The sequence below is a fragment of the Cyprinus carpio genome, chromosome A24, assembly GCF_018340385.1.
Source record: "Cyprinus carpio isolate SPL01 chromosome A24, ASM1834038v1, whole genome shotgun sequence".
Classification (NCBI taxonomy): Eukaryota; Metazoa; Chordata; class Actinopteri; order Cypriniformes; family Cyprinidae; genus Cyprinus; species Cyprinus carpio.
Window position 1 is genome coordinate 23,063,787 of NC_056595.1, and position 20,023 is coordinate 23,083,809.

Consider the following 20,023-nt stretch of genomic DNA (forward strand, 5'->3'; position numbering starts at 1 on the left):
TACGGCATGCAGTTGCATCAAACAATGGTATAAACATCATTCAATGTAAACTGTGATAATCGCAATTACAATTTCAAGGGAATAATCGACAATTATGATTTTTGTCAGAATCATGCGGCCCTAATGAGAAAGTTAGATCAAGTAGATCTAACCATAGCATTTTGAGGTATCAGCTTAACACTTTTTTTAATATTGTACCATAGATTTGTCTCTGGTGGCCACCCTGCAGTGCCCCAGCATTGAAAATGCTCTAGAAACACCACTGATTATGTGAATGTGTACATATTTTAAATATTATCTTTATAAGTTCAAATTTATAACAATCAGTCCTAGTTCTTTTACTATTCAGCTTTCTCTTAATTAATTTTAACCCCTTTAAATCCTTGAATTATTTAGTTCCTTTAAATAAAAACACCCTTTCCCCCACAAAATTGATTTGGTCCCCCTCAGTGTTCAAGACATCCGATTCTACGTCTACCTTTTTTTTACAAAGTACAATCAAAGTCCAAATGAGGTCTGCGACATAAAGCCCCAGGTTCACATACGTCAGGACTGTGACCAGGTTAAGGTCATGAAAGCGGTGAACGAGGTACGAGTCTCTTTTATAGTTTTTATACCCAAACAAAGGCCAGAGGATGGTAGCAGAGACGTACAGAGCAACGGCAACTATGTCAAGCACCAGCTCTAACTTATCCAGGCCGCAGAATTGTAGCAGATCCACGCACTTCTGCAGGTGTGACGGTATCACCACCACGGTTGGAAGGAAACACACCACGTAGACCAGAATGCACCAGATCAAACCTCCAAGCCGGAACTGGCTTTCCACCCCTAAGTGAAAGTGAAGTGAAAGTGACATGTGGCTAAGTATTGTGACCCATACTCAGAATTCATGCTCTGCATTTAACCCATCTAAAGTGCACACACACAGCAGTGAACACACACACAGCAGTGAACACACACACAGCAGTGAACACACACCCGGAGCAGTCAGCAGCCATTTATGCTGCGGCGCTCGGGGAGCAGTTGGGGGTTCGGTGCCTTGCTCAAGGACACCTCAGTCGTGGTATTGCCGGCCCGAGATTTGAACCCACAACCTTAGGGTTAGGAGTCAAACTCTCTAACCATTAGGCCACAACTTCCCCCTAAGAAGTAGTTGTGTACTGTGGTAAAGATAAGGCAGGCCACAAACGCCTGGCTGAAGTGCAGGATGCCTCGTACGCTGGACAGATAACCTTCAGGACACTTGAGTTTTAACATCACGGCATCGACCACGCACACACCGAACACCAGGATTGAGGCAATGCAGCAGATAATGTCTGCGATGCATATTGAGCACACAAACACAGTGCAGAAGATGAGCATGAGAGAAAACAGAAGGCTCAGTCCACAAGAGAGATCATTCCAGCATAAAGGTCTCGACAATTTTATCCACACCGCACTTCTCAGATACTAAGATCACCACAGCCACGTTGAGTCCGAATACCCACACAAACACACACCAGATCCCGTAGGGACTGTACATGGGGCCACGAAACATCGGGATGATCAGCACCAATGCGCAGAACACGATCTCGAGGATCCGGAAAATATGAGATAGACTCAGTCCGAACAACAGTTTTCTTCGTCTGATGCTAGAGAAGCGTGAGCTGTGCTCATGTGCACTGTTACTCCACTCTGCATGATTTACATTTTACACTGTCAATAAAGTCTGTGCCCAAACCATAAACGTCTGTTCTATAATGTTCATATCTCAAAAGTATTGTAACCTCTCTGACACCAATAAAAAGTTAGTTTAGCGAGTGAATGAAAGTATGAACATTTTCAAAAAGACTAGTTTTCTGCACAAGAAGAAGAAGAAGTGAGGGGTAATGCTTAGAATATTAAACCAAGGGTTTTTAAACATTTTTATGCCAAGGACCCCAAATGGTCCCCTGTAAGAAAAAATGACGAGGACGTCAAAGATCTTGATATAACTTTTATTACAGTGTAACAGTGACAAAGTATTTTAAGCACTTAAGATTCAGAATGAACCCTGAACATCCTAAGCTTAAACCTTTTATACAGTGATAGTTTACTATCCTTAATGTAAATGAAGTTGCTCTGGTCGTAACAGCTGTGCTCTGTATTTAAATGAAATTCTGACACCTGATTGTCTGAGATCCATTCCTATTCTACAATTGGTCAAGATTTGCTCAGTATGTGAGGGTCTAGAAACAACGTAACTGTTGATGTTTTTCTTCTCTATAAAAATTGATCCATTTTGGGAAATGAGCATGATCAAACATCAGTTGTGGAGTGGAATCTGGGTAGGAGCAGACTATAGTTTCTTACATCCCCTTCTATTTATATTATATATAATATTATTTAGTTCAGAGCCCGTAAGATTTTCTCAGTAAGAAAGTCTCTTCTGCTCACCAAGCTACTTTTATGTGTTTAATAAATACTATGGAATCTGTAATATTGTGAAATATTATTATAATTTCAAAGAACAGTTTTCTATTTGAATATGTTTTGAAATTAAATGTATTCCTGTGATGAAAATCTGAATTGTCAGCATCATTACTCCAGTCTTCAGTGTCACATGATCTTCAGAAATCATTCTAATATGCTGATTTGCAGCTCAAAGATCATTTCTTAATATTATCAGTGCTGAAAAAAAGATGTCTTTTGTAACATTAGAAATGTCTTTATTGTCACTTTTGATTGATTCAATACATTTATTTATTTATTTAAAAAAAGGGATAGTGTACATTAATCAACATTTGTGAATGAAAATTTAACCCAAATTAGCCCAAATACTGATGTTATTAGGCCAAAAAAAAGATAGAAAAAAAGAAACAAAACAGAAAAAACAATAACAATGAAATTCAACCAAAAATTAAACAACAAATTATACAAACATCCCATTAGTTATAATACTATACACACACAGTATATATATATATATATATATATATATATATATATATACATATACTGTACACACACAGATGTTAAATAAAGCCATTTATTTTGAACAATCAAGCTTTTTATGGAAGTGAAATAGAAAATACATGAACATTTCCAATAACTATATAGAAACAAAAATAACAGCGAACATGAAAGTATCCTGAAATTGTCATTGATGGTTCAATGAAGAACGTTTACCCTCTTTTAAACCTTTACAGTGGAAAAAAGGTTCTTTAGATTATTAAAATGTTCTTCACATTAAAAGAAAATGGTTCTTTGAAGAACTGTTTTCTGAAAGTTCTTTGGGGAATGGCATCAAAAAACACTCTTTTGCAACCTTTATTTTTAAGTATACTGTATGATACTATTGAGAGCGTCTGAATCCACAGATACCCAAACAGGTCAAGACCAGATCAGCGATGTACAGGCCGAGGTTAACGTAGGTCATGAAGGTCACAACAAACTGGATGCTCCATATACAGCTGTTTCCTGGACAGTCTGTGGGCCGCGGGTTTCCTTTGAAGCTGTAGGTGGGCCAGAGAATAGCAGCAGAGATGTAAAGCAGAACCGATATTAACAGCAACAGCATGGTGAAACGGTCAATGCTGAAGGGCAGACAGTTCTTTAACTTGGTTAAGATGTTGGTGATGATGATCAGGAGGGTTAGAGGCAAAGGAACCACGTAGGCCACGATGCACCACAGCAGAGCCGGTTTACCCACGTAACCGATCAGGGAAATGAGGATGATGCAGGCAACGAAGGCCTCGAGAATCTTAATGAAGCCTGGCAGCGCAGCCACGTACGTCGCAGAGCGCGTCGCGTCACATTTGTCCCTGAACGTCTCCACGCAGTAAAGCACGCAACACACGGCCGAGAGGATCGTGACAATCCAACCCCAGATGCACTTCCGGCAGGTGTAGAAGTTGGCGAACATCACCGTGCAGGAGAACGTGCAGAGCGACGCCATCATGGCCATGCCGGTCGTAAAGTCGTCCCAGTCCATGCAGAACACCAGGATCAGCTTGTGGATGAGGAACATCTCCACTATGGTGATGATCAGCGAGATGATGGGACACAAAGCCCACACCACCATGCAGTAGATCCAGTAGGTGTGAAGCGGTTTACCCCAGATGCAGCTCACCACAAACGTCACCACGCACATCACGATCTGCGCCATGTGCAGGGCACCGCGAGTGCTTGTCAGGGCAGAAAGAGAGAATTTGGGCTTTTCCATTTTGAAATTAGCTCAAGGGATAACAAGCTTTGAGTGGTTCTTCGAGAGGTCTGAAGGCGTTATGGAAATGAACTGCTTTCAGAAGAAGATGAAGATAAAACCTCATAACATGCAAAAGACGCTGCAACCGTCACACCACAACGCTCCACCTCTGCACACGCACTCATGAAACCCCACACCATCAGAGATGCAGGCTTCTGAACTGAGCGCTGATAACAACTTGGGTTGTCCTTGTCCTCTTTAGTCCGGATGACATGGCGTCCCAGTTTTCCAAAATGTTGTATTTTTATTCTGGTTAAAGAATATATATAAACCCTCTATTCACATTTTGGTTTCCCATTAGCAAATGCAGTATATAAACATTGCTACTTACCTCTGTTATGTATCAGATGCAATAGAGGTTTCAATACTTCTTCCCACCAGAGTCCAGATCAGCTCAGTTGAGTCTTTGCCGCTGTGGAACTTCGTAATGCAGGTTCAGGAATAAAATAAAATAATAACTTTACTCTTAATAAATTACTCAGAGACTTGTTTAAAAGAAGTTTAACGCATCACCATAGGAAATGGTTTCGCTTTATTAAAACACTAACTCATAAGCAAACAATAATAAAAGTAAATAGCGAAAAGTCTTCACCCCGAATTGCGGCCGTGAATGTGTTCTAACCCCCAGTTTTTATAGTCACACAACCCAACACGTCTTTCTCTTTCAAGTTCCTTTTTTGGTCAACACACTCAATGACACGCACAAACACACACACACAAGTACTTAGGTTGCCATAGTTACAGGAAGCATGACCCTTCACCTAGTATTAGCCTTTCAGTGGCACAAGTTCAGATGAAGTAATTGAAGCATCTTTTTCATTAAAGCAATGTAACCTATCTCTAGTCTCAATCTAAACTATTACAACATCTTAAGGCATAGGCTATGGCAAATAACTATTTCTAAACTGCATAGCATCTTTTCTTTTAATTTTTTTTAGATAATATAAGTGTAGAAAGCTTAAAGAAAGAAGGTCCATTCTGCAACGTTGTTGCAAAATGCACTTTCTTGCACACTCATCATACCGTTAGCAAAAAATATACATACGTGACAGTTTTAACTGTTGAGCAAGCTATAACAGAATGTATATCTCATTACCGCCTTTTAAGGCTTTACAGGTTTTATTTGCAATTTTATAGCTCTGATATCATTTGCGAGAGATTGCAACTCCAAATTAAAGTTTACCAACTCAATCATTTCTTTCATCATTCTCACAATTCCCTTATTCAAATCTTCCTGTTTTCGAATAAGTTGAATTATTCTTCTCATTCTAAGCGCAATCTCCTGCTGTTCCATCGATTGAGGTTCTGTCTTGTTTTCCTCGACGTTTCTCCTTCTTTTGTCTTTTGACTTCTTTGTTCCAATTCCTTCGAATCCCTTCTACAAGAAGATCATCAAAGTAAATTTCTTTTTTACCCGGTTCATTATCACAGTTACCAAGTGAGAATTGATTGTGAATATTCTAAATGGGAAAGTTCATTTCCAAAGGAGAATCAACCGATCCGACAAAAAAGAACTTCAAATTTTGATTCGTCAGACCACAGAACAGTTTTTCACTTTGCCACAGTCCATTTTAAATGAGCCTTGGCCCAGAGAAAACACCTGCGCTTCTGGATCATGTTTAGATATGGCTTCATTTTGACCTATAGAGTTTTAGCCGGGCAACTGTGAATGGCACGGTGGATTGTGTTCACCGACAATGTTTTCTGGAAGTATTCCTGAGCCCATGTTGTGATTTCCATTACAGTAGCATTCCTGTATGTGATGCAGTGCCGTCTAAGGGCCTGAAGATCACGGGCATCCAATATGGTTTTCTGGCCTTGACTCTTACGCACAGAGATTGTTCCAGATTCTCTGAATCTTTGGATGATATTATGCACTGTAGATGATGATAACTTCAAACTCTTTGCAATTTTTATCTGAGAAACTCCTTTCTGATATTGCTCCACTATTTTTCGCCACAGCATTGGGGGGAATTGGTGATCCTCTGCCCATTTTGACTTCTGAGAGACACTGCCACTCTGAGAGGCTCTTTTTATACCCAATCATGTTGCCAATTGACCTAATAAGTTGCAAAATTGGTCCTCCAGCTGTTCCTTATATGTACATTTAACTTCTCCGGCCTCTTATTGCTACCTGTCCCAACTTTTTTGGAATGTGTAGCTCTCATGAAATCCAAAATGATCCAATATTTGGCATGACATTTCAAAAATGTCTCACTTTCAACATTTGATATGTTATCTACATTCTATTGTGAATAAAATATAAGTTTATGAGATTTGTAATTTATTCCATTCCTTTTTTACTCACAATTTGTACAGTGTCCCAACTTTTTGGGAATCAGGTTTGTATATGTGTTAATATGGTCATTTAGCATTTCCACTCAGGCAGATCTATCAACTAATGTCTGTTGAAGACTCAAATCTGCCCTTTAGACCTCTGACATCTGCCCTCTAGTGAATGTACTGAATAACAGCAGCTACATATGTTTGCAGCCAAAGAGATCATTGAATATATGCAATATTTTCATGACTTTAAAAAACATGTTTTATTATTGAAGTTTAAAGGAATAGTTCACCAAAAAAATGAAATTATTCACCCTCATGTTGTTCCAAACCTGAGTTTCATTTTCTACAGTTGAACAGATATTTTTAAGAATGTTGTTAAATAAATACTCCACCCCAAAATTAAAATTTTGTCAATTCTTTGGTTGCCCATATTCTTCAAAATAACTTATCGATGATGACACGATGACAAAATTTTCATTTCTGTGAGAACTATCCCTTTTACATATTAATCATTAGTTATTCAAGAGTGGAGCAGTTTTCCTGTTGCCCTCATTAATCATTAGCCATATATAATCATGCATAATCATTATGTATCATATATGCCGGATTAAATCACTAGGATGAACTGCTGATGAACTGCATCCATGTGTCTTACCTATTTACCACATTTACATGACATATTGTTTGATTAAATGCTTTTAGTGCATCATTGTAAACGGTGGGCACCTATTCCTTGTTATTTTGTGCGGCTGGTCTGTATTTAAAGGTGAACACTATGTTTTAAGAGTTGCATGAGTCTATAAACTCTAGGAAGGCATGCACTGTCTCCGTGCTGCACTGCGGCCTTGATTGAGTTATCTTAATGACTGTCATGTGTCGGGCGGATGTTGTGCACAAGGCCGGGCGTTGTCTCATTACCAGCTCAGCCCTCTGGCCAATGAGATGACCATAAAACTGTAAACAGGTCAGGTGATGCACGATGACCTTTTCCTTTTTCTGGTAACGAAGAAAGAAAAACAGAGGATTCAAGTAATTCTGGGAAAGATGGGTAATTATTAATAGACAAATACTTACACAGAAAACTAGTAATAACAATAACAAAGCTGTTGTGTCAAAAGTATTGACTGGTAGTGTATATTCCAGAGAGATAGATTTCTGAGATAGCTGTAATTTCATATCTTTCTATGTTTAATATATAACTATATTTCTCTATATCCTCCTTGGATATATATATATTTTTTGTTTTAATAACAGCCCTGGCGTCCTCTACAAAGGACAAAGAATAAAATATTTTTTTTTTCCGAAAGTTTTTTTTTCTCCATTTGTTTCTTATGCTCCAAACAATGTAATGACATAAAAAATAAAAATAAATATTTTTTTTTATTCATTTGTTTCTTATTTTCTCTCCCGAGCTTGAGGTTTGAGGGCAGCGCGCACTGCGCATGCGCGGACAATCATAAATATGCCCGCTGCCTGACAGACAGTCGAGAGCAAATCAGGTAAGACGGTTCATTCAAATTATTAATCCATTTACTACATTTTCTGGAATCCGCGCATGTTTTAGCGATTCCTGTACATGAAGTGCTGCTTTTCAGATTTTTATATGGCTTGACATCAGAATGTAACTTAGTTCACTGAGCGCCTTTACGCTGTGTGCACATTAGCTGCACGAGCTACTCACATTAGCTTAATCTGAAGCGTCGCGTTAAAGACACTCTTAATAACACCGAATACGCCACAGAGCTGTCAGTCTGCTGCATGCATACGTTACTTATTAGTGTGCGAGTGTCTATATCGTGATCTGACACACATCAGGCGGGTTTGGACGAGGGACGCGCGCGTGCGTGTCATAATGTTTATGTCTGTCATCGAAAGTGTTCGTGAAATATAGGCAGTATTGTATTTTGGTGCATATTCAAGCATTAGAGCAGCGCGCGCCAGGTGTGCTTCACGGCGCGCGCGCCCGTGAGGCGTTTCTCTCGCTTGACACACTGCTGACGCGCAACATCAAAATACGCTTTAGTTACTGCACTAAAACAATTTTTAAAAGTTTTTACTATGTTTTTGACAGAATGATTTTGGAAGCTTCATACGCCTTTTAAAAGAAATATCAAATATTTATTTATTATGTTTTTAGGGACCGCCGTCCTTCAATTTATATATGATCGTGTAATTAATACCGTGAAAAATATTTTTTGTAATACTTTTGTATTATTTATTTTTCCCTGCTCCCTATAGAACTGTACTGTTAGATGTATTATTTATTTGCATTCAGTTTTTTTTATTTAAATACAATTTTATTTTATTCAGTTTATTTTAATCAATTTCTAAATCAAATTTATTTTTATTTATTCAGTTTAATCCTGTTCTTCGTTATAATTTTTTTTTTTTTTACTTTAACTCCAGAGATAAGGTTATGCACTGCGATTCCTTTTGATTACAACATTATTATTTTAAATAAATTATTTGATTCAATTTCTAAATAATTTTTTTTTATTTAGTTTAATTTTTATTTTAATCAATTTCTAAATCAAAATGATTTTTTATTTGTTTAGTTCAATCTTACTTATTTATTTATTATTATTATTATTATTAGTGTTTTTTAAATTCTCTAAACTTTTCCATTGACTTTAGAGATAAGGTTCATGTCGTTTTGCTAAAACAATTGACAGCAAAATAATATTCTATTATAATAGACACGGCCCGTCAGATGCATGCCCTGGTGTAAATGGATTATAGCCCCTGACCTCTGACCTCTAGAGCACTGATTCTATTACCCTACATTAGCAGATCCCATTGAGTATTTTTGCTTTGTCCTGATAGTTTCGTGTTGTTGACGTCCTTTTAGCTCAGACCTCACAGAAACCCTCAAGTACAAGAGTACAGAGCTCACTCTTACAAATTAAAGGGGAATACAGAGTTAGGAAAGCGGAGATTCCTGTTTTTGCCAGCTGAAATCTAATAAGTGTAATTGGGAAATTCTGATGAACTGATTCAGAAAGGCACGAATACACAGACAGACTCACACGGGGCTTCAAAGTGAATGGGATGTTATTCTTTTTGAGGGTAACTTTAAATGTCCATATGTCTCTTTTTATATTTTAATGACTTAAATGTCTTTTACACTTGCGTCTAACCTAGATTTTCTATCTTACAATATAAAATATAAATATCAATCAATGCAAAATGTTTGTTAGTAGTTTTCTTATGATTTGTGTGTGTGTTTATTAGGAATGCACCAATTGAAAACTTCAGGCAGATACTGAAAGATGATAATTATTTTTATCTTACGGTGTTCTTACACTAGATCATCTTTTTTAAATTAAATTATATTAAAATTACTAAATTCTATTTAAAGTATGCTTTGATATAAGCTTTTATTAAAGCATTTAAAATCAAATAAGGACATTTCTTAACTTGTCTGCATCTTTACTGGTTGAAATTTGTTATTTTTGCTAATTAATTTATATTGTGAATTCAAAACTTTAACTTACCGTATCAAAAAAAAAAAAAAAGTGATGAAATATTGCAACCCTAAATACCCAGCATCCCAAAAATGTATTATACCCTTAACAAAAAATTTTTGTTTTAACCAAATACATGTTAAAGCATGAAGTTATATAAACTGTTGTACTGTACTTCCAGTGTTAGCTAATACTGATATTGCATTTATATTCTACTTTAATGCATTCTGCAATGCTTTTATTTATTTACAATGCATTCAATGGATATATTCTTTTAAAGAGTTCATGCATTCTTGGATATGTTGATTGTTATACGGTGCATCCCTAATATTTACTGGTTTGTCATTAATATTGTCAGTCTCTCTCTTTCCTTCTCTCAACAGCTGGAGCGATATGACTGGCTAGTTTCTTTCTGTCCTTTCTTGTGCTGTTTGACGCGTGAGGTCAGAGGTCATGGCTGTGGATTGTGGCGTGTTCGTGGACTGGTCTCAGATGGGCGATGTGAGTCGCGACGCGGCTCCCGGTAAGACCGAATATAAAGACTTAAAGGAGCTGAAGCAGCACGCGCGCTCGGGCCAGTGGGCCAAAAATCACAGCCAGCGCTCGGCCGTGTACCAGCAGCTGCTCAAAGCGCTCCCGTGTCGCACCGTCACGCCGGACGCCGCCGTCTACCGCGATATCGTCGGCAATTCCAACTCCAAGCGCAACCCATCCGCTTACACGTTGCCTGAGTTCGTGGACGGGACGGCGGTGCCATGCTACTGTCTGAAGGCCGAATCTGTGGGATCGGTGCATGCTGTCCTTTCCTGCGTGGCGGGGCAGTTCCCGGATATATCACACTGCCCGTCGTTGCCGGCGGTGACGGCGCTGCTGCTGCACTGGAGCGCGGATGAGGCGCAGTGCTTCGAGAGCGTCAGTCGCATGCTGGCCTGCAACGAACCCGGGCGGCGTTTATTAGATCAGACTTTCCTCGCGTATCAATCGGCCTGCATGACCTTCGGAGACCTCGTGCATAAATACTGCCCAGCCGCGCATAAGCTGATGGTCGCCACGGCGACAGACGTGCTGGAGGTTTACTCCGATTGGCAGCGATGGGTTCTGGGCGACCTGCCCTTCAGCTTCGCTGCGCGTGTGATGGATGTCTTCTTGGTGGAGGGGTACAAGGTCCTTTACCGCGTGGCGCTGGCGATACTGAAGTTCTACCGCAAGCAGCGCGCCGCCACAAGCTCGGCCTTAACCAAGCAGGACTCAGCGGCGGTCAGGAGAGATATCCAGGCGTTCGTGCAGAACATCGGGAAAAGCGTGACGCCGGACAAGCTGCTGGAAAAGGCCTTTTCTATCCGCCTGTTCAGCCGGAAAGAGATCACACTGCTGCAGCTGGCCAATGAGAAATCACTCCAGCAGAAAGGCATCACTGTTAAACAGAAGAGGTATTGATGACTATTACCTTACATGATTGCGTTCTTTTCTGCTCACTGTTATACTGTACTGTTAGATTGTTTGTTTATTTATTTATATTAAATGTAATTTATTTTTATGTTTTTATTTAGTTTTCATTATTTTATTTATTTTTTATTATGCATTTAATTCAAATTTAATTTATTTTTGTGTTTTTATTCAAAAGCTTTTATTTAGTTTTCATTATTTTTATTTATTTATTTTCTATTATGCATTTTATTCAAATTTAATTTATTTTTGTTTTTATTCAAATGCTTTTATTTAGTTTTCATTATTTTATTTATTTATTATTTATTTTTTATTATGCATTTAATTCAAATTTAATTTATTTTTTGTGTCTTATTCAAAAGCTTTTATTTAGTTTTCATTATTTTTTTATTTTCTTTTATTATGCATTTAATTTAAATTTAATTTATTTTTGTGTGTTTTATTCAAAAGCTTTGATTTAGTTTTCATTATTTTTTATTTTCTTTTATTATGTATTTAATTCAAATTTAATTTATTTTTGTGTTTTTATTCAAAAGCTTTTATTTAGTTTTCATTATTTTATTTATTTTTTTATTTTTAATTTAATTTTTATTTTATTTTTTTTTTTTTTTTAGTTTTTTTTTTTTTTTTTTTTTTTATTTATTTATTTGTTTATTATGTATTTAAACTAATTTTAATACATTCATTTATTTTAATCAAATGTATTAATTAATTTAAATAAATCACTTCAGTTTTATATTTAAATATATATCACTCCGGCAGCGTTTCTATAATGTTTTTTATTTAATTTTTATTTTTAAATATATATTGTTTAGTTTGCGTTTTTATAAGTGTTTTCTGTGTTTATGTGATTTTAAGTTGTGAAATATAACTTAACTTCTGAGATTAATGGGATGCTACTAACTCAACTAAACATGTACACTACTGTTCAAAAGTTTAGGGTTTATACAATGTTTTTTTTTTTTTTTTTATAATAATAAATTAGTCACTTTCATAGAAATATGAAGCAGCATGTCTTTATCTTTTGTGTGTGGCTTTGCTGTACAGCTTCCCTCTGATTCACTTTTGTGTTTTTTATTCCCTCATTTAGTTTGCATTGTTTACTTTTCATTTTTTTTTTCCATTTCTCCTGCTCTCTGCTCTCTGCTGTTCTTTAGCTCCATCAAAAGGTGGGTATCTTCATCTCTCATCATCATCATCCTCCTCCTCACTCACTTTAGTTTTTCACACTATTTCTGACCCGTTTATTTCTGTTGTGTTAGTTTACCGATGCACAGTGAAATATGCATCATTGTCAAATCATGTTTGCATTTTCTCTTTTTATCCCTTTAGACAAAATGTCCATTTAGCAGTGAACGCTGATAATTTCAGCTCGGAGATCGTCAGTGCGAAAGAGATCAGAGATATCTGGTCGTGGATCCCGGAGCGGTTCGCTTTATGTCAGCCGCAGCTGCTCTTCACCACATCCACACACGGCTGCAGCCTCAACAGGTACAAACAGCCACAAAACACTTCAAAACATCACTGCATTAGATGACTATTATATCAAAGCAAGTGGCATTTATTTTAAAGATAGATAGTCTTTATGCACAAGTGTATTCTTCAAGAAGTCATTGTGAGTGTTAGTTAATAGTCAGTTAATGTGAGCTTCTTTTAAACATGGTTTGTGTTGTTTTGTTCAGGTTTTATTCACATTGTGAGGGATATGAGCCGACACTGATGCTCATCAGGACTATAGATGGAGAGGTACCAAAACCCTGTCTCTCTCTCTCTCTCTCTCTCTCTCTCTCTCTCTGTCTGTTTGTTGGGTAAATGTGTTGACATTTACTGTAGATTTATTTGTTTAGCACAAACGCAGTTGTTTTATGCAGACGCTTCTTCTGAGAAGGAAGTCTTTGTTAGACTGAGGGTGGTTTCAGTTATGTCCATTTAAGGAGGAAAAAAGAAATCTGAAAGTATTTGAAACTGAATTAGTCCTTCATGCACTTAAATCACAAAATATAGAAGTGCTAATAGAGCTGTGGAGTCAGTTCTTTTCTTATGGGTTTTTACAGCCCTTTGAAATCCATTTATTTATTTCCAAATTAAGTTTTTTGTGTTTAATTTTTCTTTTCATCTTTCTAGACTGCTTTTTAGTAGTTACATAAAATGTTAGTAATCAGAAAAGATTAAATTTTCTGAAATCATGAAACTTACACAGTTTATTAAAAGTCGAAACATTTAATTTTTAGGGCACTATGAAATAGATTTTTTTTTTTTTTTCTCAAATTCTGTTCTATTTTTACTTTAGGACTTAAGTAATCAAATTAAGGTATTCTGTGTTTTCCACTTTTATTTTTCTGGATTCCATTTTAATTATTTAATTACATTTTAATAATTAAAAAGAATGTCTGATCATTTGAATTCATAATTTAATAATTTATTTAGAATAATATGTTATACGTAATATGTTTTATCTAATAATACATAATATATAATATGTTTTTTTTTTCCAGAAATTCAGTGTTTCCTAATCATATAAAGGCATAAAACATTAACAGTTGAATTAATCTTTTAATCAAATGAAAATTAAACAAACCCTTTCATTTTCGGTGCTGCAGTTAAATTAACACGTGGAAGAAAAATTGTGTGATTACTCCTTAAAATATAAAGTTTGAATATTTTTTTTTATTTTTTAGCAGTAGTATTACTATTAATAATAGTAATGTATTTCTGTCACAATTTCCTCAATTTAAACCAAACTTTTATTTTGGCGGGCTGTAATGAAGACATTTGAGTTTATATATATATATTTGGCGGGCTGTAATGAAGACATTTGTTTTTTTTTTTTTTTTTTATATATATATATATATATATATCTATATATATATGTATGTATTTTGTCATTCTTGCATATTATGTATGATTGATAGTAAGCAAACTTGGATGCAGGGAAGTTGTTCAGGATCTCAGTTAGTGTGTGATTGACGTGCCTCTCATCCAATCGTATTCCAGGTGTGTGGAGCCTTCCTGTCCACTGATTGGGAGGAGCGGAAGAGGGGCGGGAACAAGCTCAGCTTCTTTGGCACCGGAGAGTGTTTTGTCTTCAGAGTATGTTCTTTTCATTACATTTATTTGTTTATTTGCAAATAATAAATAATATAGGTAAATAATAATATAGGACTTAAGGAGTCAAATTAAGGTATTGAGAGTCAATTTTACATTTATGATCCACTAGGCGGCACTATTTTCTTGAGTATTAGACTAGAGTGCAGTTAAAATTATCGATTTTTCTTTTATGCCAAAAATCATTAGGATATTAAGTAAAGATCATGTTCCATAAAGATGTACATTTCCTACAGCAAATATGCTAAAATGTTATTTTTGATTAGTAATATGCATTGCTAAAAATTCATTTGGACAACTTTAAAGGAGATTTTCTCAATATTTAGATTTTTTTGCACCCTCAGATTCCAGATTTTCAAATAGTTCGGCCAAATATTGTCCTATCATAACAAACCATACATCAGTGGAAAGCTTATTTATTCAGTATTTAGTTATTCAATGCTTTAAGATTTTGTATAAATCTCAATTTTGAAAAATTGACCCTTACGACTGCTTTTGTGGTCCAGTGTCACATATAGTTTACTGTTTCTAAAGCGACCTACATTGACAGTATAAGGGCACGAAGTTTGTAGATTTGAGCAGTTCAGACCTTTAACCTCAATTCAGCCTCCACTTCCTGAGCTCTGACCACAGGACTTTGTGTGAGATGTGTTAAATGGTGTGTGTTTGGTGTTTCAGATGAAGCCGGAGATGGAGCGTTATGAGTGGGTGGTTATCAAACACCCGGAGCTGGCGAACACGGCTCAGTCTGCAGACGATGAACAGACCAGTGCCAACAACAACGATGCGTCACAGTCTCTAGAGGAACCCGCAGCAGACCCGTCTCAACTGTCCCCCTTCCTGTCCACGCGACACTTCAACCTCAACTCAAGGAACACCTCCATGTTTATGGCGGGAAACGTCGACTCCATTATTATCGGTGAGTGAGATGCTCATTTCACACAAATCTTATATCACTATTTTTCTTGAGATCAAACACCAGGGATATTTTTTTGCACAGATAATAAAAGGTGCATTTAAATATTCACATTCAAAAAAGTGAATAATTAAAATATGATCAATATAATTCTGTTGCTGATATTAAAATTAACCAGCACAATTAATTTATTTACGTGCTTTACATTTGAGAATCAAGTTTCCTAAAAACACTGTCATTAGAGTTTCACATGAGGGTGTTATTTTATATTTTAATAGCATGTCTGATTAATACTTCATTAGCAAAATAAATATTTTGGCTCATATTCACAAATGTTCAAAGTTTTTCCACATGGCCTATTTTACATGCAGGTGGGGAAATACTTAAATGTAGGTCAATATTGCTTCTTGCTACCGTTTTTTGTTAGATTGGAATACAACAAAAAATTTAATATTATATTAGTGAAAAAAAAAAATTTATTTATATATATTATAATAACCAGCAAAAATATAAATGTAGTATATGTTCAATTATATATACATTTAATTAAATCTCTCTCTACACATATGATATTATATATTCATTTATATTAATATGCTGTATAATACTGTAATATATATATATATATATGCAGTTAAACTTGATTTTTATTTAATTTGGTTTCTTTTTGTGAATAAATATTGCTGCATAATAATATTGCTAATACTCAAATATATTTAATAATAAAATAATCTCTCTCTATACATATTATAATATTATATATTCATCAATTTATATGAATATGCTGTATAATACTGTAATTAATATATATATATATATATATATATATATATATATATATATATATATATATACACACACTCAAATATATTTAATAATAAAATAATAAATATTTAAAAAAGTATATGTGCAAAATAAGTACATAACTTGTTTATGAAGTGATGTTTGTTTTTGAATGTTGACTAACTGAGATATCATTTTATAGCCCTAGTTGAAATCAAATTAGTCTTGGTTTCTGTGGTGTAGTATAGAAGGGAAGACGTCAGATTTTGACTAGCTGATTCTCTGTAATGAGATGCATATGTTGTTTGTGAGGAGGAGGTGAAGGTAACGCTCTGTACATCGACTCGGAGCTGAACCACGGCCGAACCGAGCGCTGCCTGACCTTTGACAACCCGCCGCTGTGTGCTGAGAGCTTCCAGATCGCTCTGCTGGAGGTTTGGGGCTTCAAAGACACCATGACTTCATAAGAGCGGCTCGCCATGACTGCAGATGCTGACAGATGCTGTGGCCGTAAGATCCATTGCGTTGTGATAGAAGTCCCTTCATGTAGGCCCTAACGGAGATGTGATGCTCCTCCAGTGCACTAAAAGATCCGACCTGAGCTCCAGTGAAGATGTCATGTTTATTGTGTCTATTTATCGATTGAAAACGTGTCTCGGCGGAAAGCTTTTCTGATGCAGGAAATGAAGTTTAGTATTAAAGGATTCTGTCAGTTTCATCAATTTTCTGCAGTAATGTTTAATATCTACAAGAAATGAGGAGACTTTCATGTTAAATCAAAACCACATTTATCGATGTGATTCCAGCAAGGTGTTAGAAATTTGTCACTGTCTTTTCTGGTGCTGAACACACCGATATATCACTGTTTTCTAATTACAGTCACAAGAAATCGGTGAATGTTTTTTTTTTTTTTTTAATGCAAAATATAATTTATTTCTTTTCATTATGGGATGAAATATGACCCCTGGTATTTCTCATGATTTACCCAGCCGGGAGCGATCAAAGTTTCTCTGTTCTCTCTGGAAGCTTGTTTCTACCACTGAATACAAAATAAAAAAAAAGCTTATTGTGACTTTTATCTCAAAATTCTGACTTTTTTCTCACAGTTGCATGATATAAACTTACAATTGCATTATAAAGTCAGAATTGCCAGATAAAAACTCACACTTCTGAGAAAAATTTGATTGATTTTTTTGGTTGGTCAAAAAAAAGAGAAGATTTTTCAGAATTGTGAGTTTGTATCTCAGAATTGAGTTTGTGTCAGATTTGAGTTTGTATCAGAATTTGTATTAGAATTGAGTTTGTATCTCAGAATTGAGTTTGTGTCAGGATTGAGTTTGTATCTCAGAGTTCTGAGTTTGTATCAGAATTTGTATTAGAATTGAGTTTGTATCTCAGAATTGAGTTTGTATCAGAATTTGTATTAGAATTGAGTTTGTATCTCAGAATTGAGTTTGTGTCAGAATTGTGAGTTTGGGCAGAATTTGAGTTTGTGTCAGAATTGTGAGTGTGTATCAGAATTTGTATTAGAATTTATTGTGTGTCAGAATTGAGTTTGTATCTCAGAAATGTGAGTTTTTATCTCAGAATTGTGAGTTTATATCAGAATTGCGAGTTTGTATCAGAATTGTGAGTTTGTGTCAGAATTGTGAGTTTGTGTCAGAATTGTGAGTTTGTGTCAGAATTGAGTTTGTATCTCAGAATTGTGAGTTTGTGTCAGAATTGTGAGTTTGTGTCAGAATTGTGAGTTTGTATTAGAATTGAGTTTAGTCAGAATTGAGTTTGTGTCAGAATTGAGAGTTTGTGTCAGAATTGAGAGTTTGTGTCAGAATTGTGAGTTTGTGTCAGAATTGAGTTTGTATCAGAATTGTGAGTTTGTGTCAGAATTGAGTTTGTGTCAGAATTGAGTTTGTGTCAGAATTGTGAGTTTGTATCAGAATTTGTATTAGAATTGAGTTTGTGTTTTTCAGAATTGTGAGTTTGTGTGTCAGAATTGAGTTTGTATCTAAGTATTTTGGGTTTGTGTGTTTGTATTAGGTTTGTGTTTGTATCTCAGAATTGTGAGTTTGTATCAGAATTGAGTTTGTATCTCAGAATTGTGAGTTTGTGTCAGAATTGAGTTTGTGTCAGAATTGTGAGTTTGTGTCAGAATTGTGAGTTTGTATTAGAATTGAGTTTGTGTGTCAGAATTGAGTTTGTATTTTAGAAATGTGAGTTTGTATCAGAATTGCGAGTTTGTATCAGAATTGAGTTTGTATCTCAGAATTGTGAGTTTGTGTCTGTATTGTGATTTTGTGTTTGTTTAGTTTTTGTGTTTGTATTTTGGGTTTGTGTGTTTGTTTAGTTTTTGAGTTTGTGTCAGAATTGTGAGTTTGTGTCAGAATTGTGTGTTTGTTTGTGTTTTTATTGAGTTTGTGTGTCAGAATTGAGTTTGTGTGTCAGAATTGAGTTTGTGTCTCAGATCAGAATTTGTATTAGAATTGAGTTTGTGTGTCAGTTTTTATTTTGTTTGTGTTTGTGTCAGAATTGAGTTTGTATCAGAATTGTGAGTTTGTGTCAGAATTGAGTTTGTGTCAGAATTGTGAGTTTGTATCAGAATTTGTATTAGAATTGAGTTTGTGTGTCAGAATTGAGTTTGTATCTCAGAAATGTGAATTTATATCTCACAATTGCGATTTTCATATCATACAATTCAGAGAAAAAAAAAGTCAGAATTGTGAATTGTTTTTATTCAGTGGCAGAAATGGGCTTCCATAGTTCTTCTATGCAGCTTTGTGCCAACTGGGAAAAATGTACAGTAGTTTCCAGGTTCTCAACACAAAGAGGACAGGAAAACTCTTCATAAACCTCCAGTGGAAACAGAAATACTTCTGGGGCATTTAGTAAGTTTCAATGACATTCCAGTGTTCTTTTAAATCAGAAATCAACATCCTGTCATTATTGACTCATTGTCCTCTCGTTGTTCCAAACGAAATGATTTTCTTTCTACAGTGGGACACAAACAGAGAGATTTCGCTAATTAAATTGTCTTCTTTTTTTAATACAGTGAAAGTCGAGTGGTCAGAGCTGTCAAGCTGCTACAAGAACAAAAAAACGCAATTAAAGTTAGATTTAAACAAAATAATAATGAATAAAAATAAATGTGTGCACTGCATTCTGTGTTTTTGCTAAATCCTAAAAATATGTTTTTGCGCACATAATAAGGAAAGTCATCTTGTTTCGGAACAACATGTGTGTTGAATGATTCATTTTCTACATGTTAAATGCACTATATCTTAATATCAATTGAATTAATTTCAGTAACGGACTGTAATGTATCATATCACTCCGTCCAAATCCTAAAAAAACATGCATAAATGCAAAAAAAAACATTTAATGTATGCAGATTGAATTGCGATGTAAAATGCAGTAGAGATGCAGCTTCTTGTTAATCATTCAATGCTCTCTGCTTGAGTTATATGTATGAAAGCACAATCAGCACTATTTTAAGTAGTTTTTATGAGTTATCTTTTTCTTTGCACTTATTGAACTTATTTGAAGCCGCCGAATGTTAGTAATTCATTTATGAATTAACGTCAGTAATATATTATTTCAGTTTCTGTGTATCAGTAAGAATATCTTCAGCTCATTTCTGTCATATCTTTGAGTTGGAGATTCAGTGATCAAAACTGGGTGTTGTCGAGTGTTTAATGTGCATGTGCATTGTGATGTGTCTCCATATCCAGCGGTGTGTTTGTGTGTTGTGTGTCTCTTTCAGGCCGTCTTGAGTGTGTTTGGAGTATGAAGTTAAAGTCTTAA

General features: G+C 35.4%; 2 protein-coding genes and 1 pseudogene across 3 annotated transcripts; 1 reads left to right on the forward strand and 2 right to left on the reverse strand.

The window, feature by feature from the left end:
• Positions 1-137: 137 nt before the first annotated feature.
• Positions 138-2,164, reverse strand: LOC122135471 (annotated as a pseudogene).
• An 825-nt stretch (positions 2,165-2,989) lies between these two features.
• On the reverse strand, positions 2,990-5,147 carry LOC109079641 (myeloid-associated differentiation marker-like protein 2). The gene is made up of 2 exons (XM_042714815.1): positions 4,557-5,147; positions 2,990-4,474 (listed from the first exon to the last, which is right to left on the reverse strand). The coding sequence occupies exon 2, from the start codon at positions 4,181-4,183 to the stop codon at positions 3,314-3,316; it is 870 nt and encodes a 289-aa protein (XP_042570749.1). The 5' UTR covers positions 4,184-4,474; positions 4,557-5,147; the 3' UTR covers positions 2,990-3,313.
• Positions 5,148-7,932: 2,785 nt separating this feature from the next.
• On the forward strand, positions 7,933-17,925 carry LOC109079640 (TBC1 domain family member 24-like). 2 transcript variants are annotated; one of them, XM_042714803.1, is made up of 8 exons: positions 7,933-8,010; positions 10,359-11,405; positions 12,579-12,590; positions 12,754-12,912; positions 13,104-13,167; positions 14,416-14,511; positions 15,205-15,445; positions 16,538-17,925. In XM_042714803.1, exons 2-8 carry the CDS (start codon positions 10,429-10,431, stop codon positions 16,690-16,692), a joined length of 1,704 nt encoding a protein of 567 aa, XP_042570737.1. In that variant the 5' UTR covers positions 7,933-8,010; positions 10,359-10,428; the 3' UTR covers positions 16,693-17,925. The 2 variants fall into 2 exon arrangements, with proteins under 2 accessions (XP_042570737.1, XP_042570738.1); XM_042714804.1 differs by lacking the exon at positions 12,579-12,590 and having other exon boundaries at positions 16,538-17,924.
• The last annotated feature ends 2,098 nt before the right edge of the window (positions 17,926-20,023 follow it).

Coding starts and splice junctions, on each gene's coding strand:
- LOC109079641 (XM_042714815.1), bottom strand. CDS start 4,183: ATGGAAAAGCCCAAATTCTCTCTTTCTGCCCTGACAAGCACTCGCGGT.
- LOC109079640 (XM_042714803.1), top strand. CDS start 10,429: ATGGCTGTGGATTGTGGCGTGTTCGTGGACTGGTCTCAGATGGGCGAT. Junction 12,913..13,103: donor CACGGCTGCAGCCTCAACAG/GTACAAACAGCC, acceptor TGTTTTGTTCAG/GTTTTATTCACATTGTGAGG. Junction 15,446..16,537: donor CGTCGACTCCATTATTATCG/GTGAGTGAGATG, acceptor GTTGTTTGTGAG/GAGGAGGTGAAGGTAACGCT.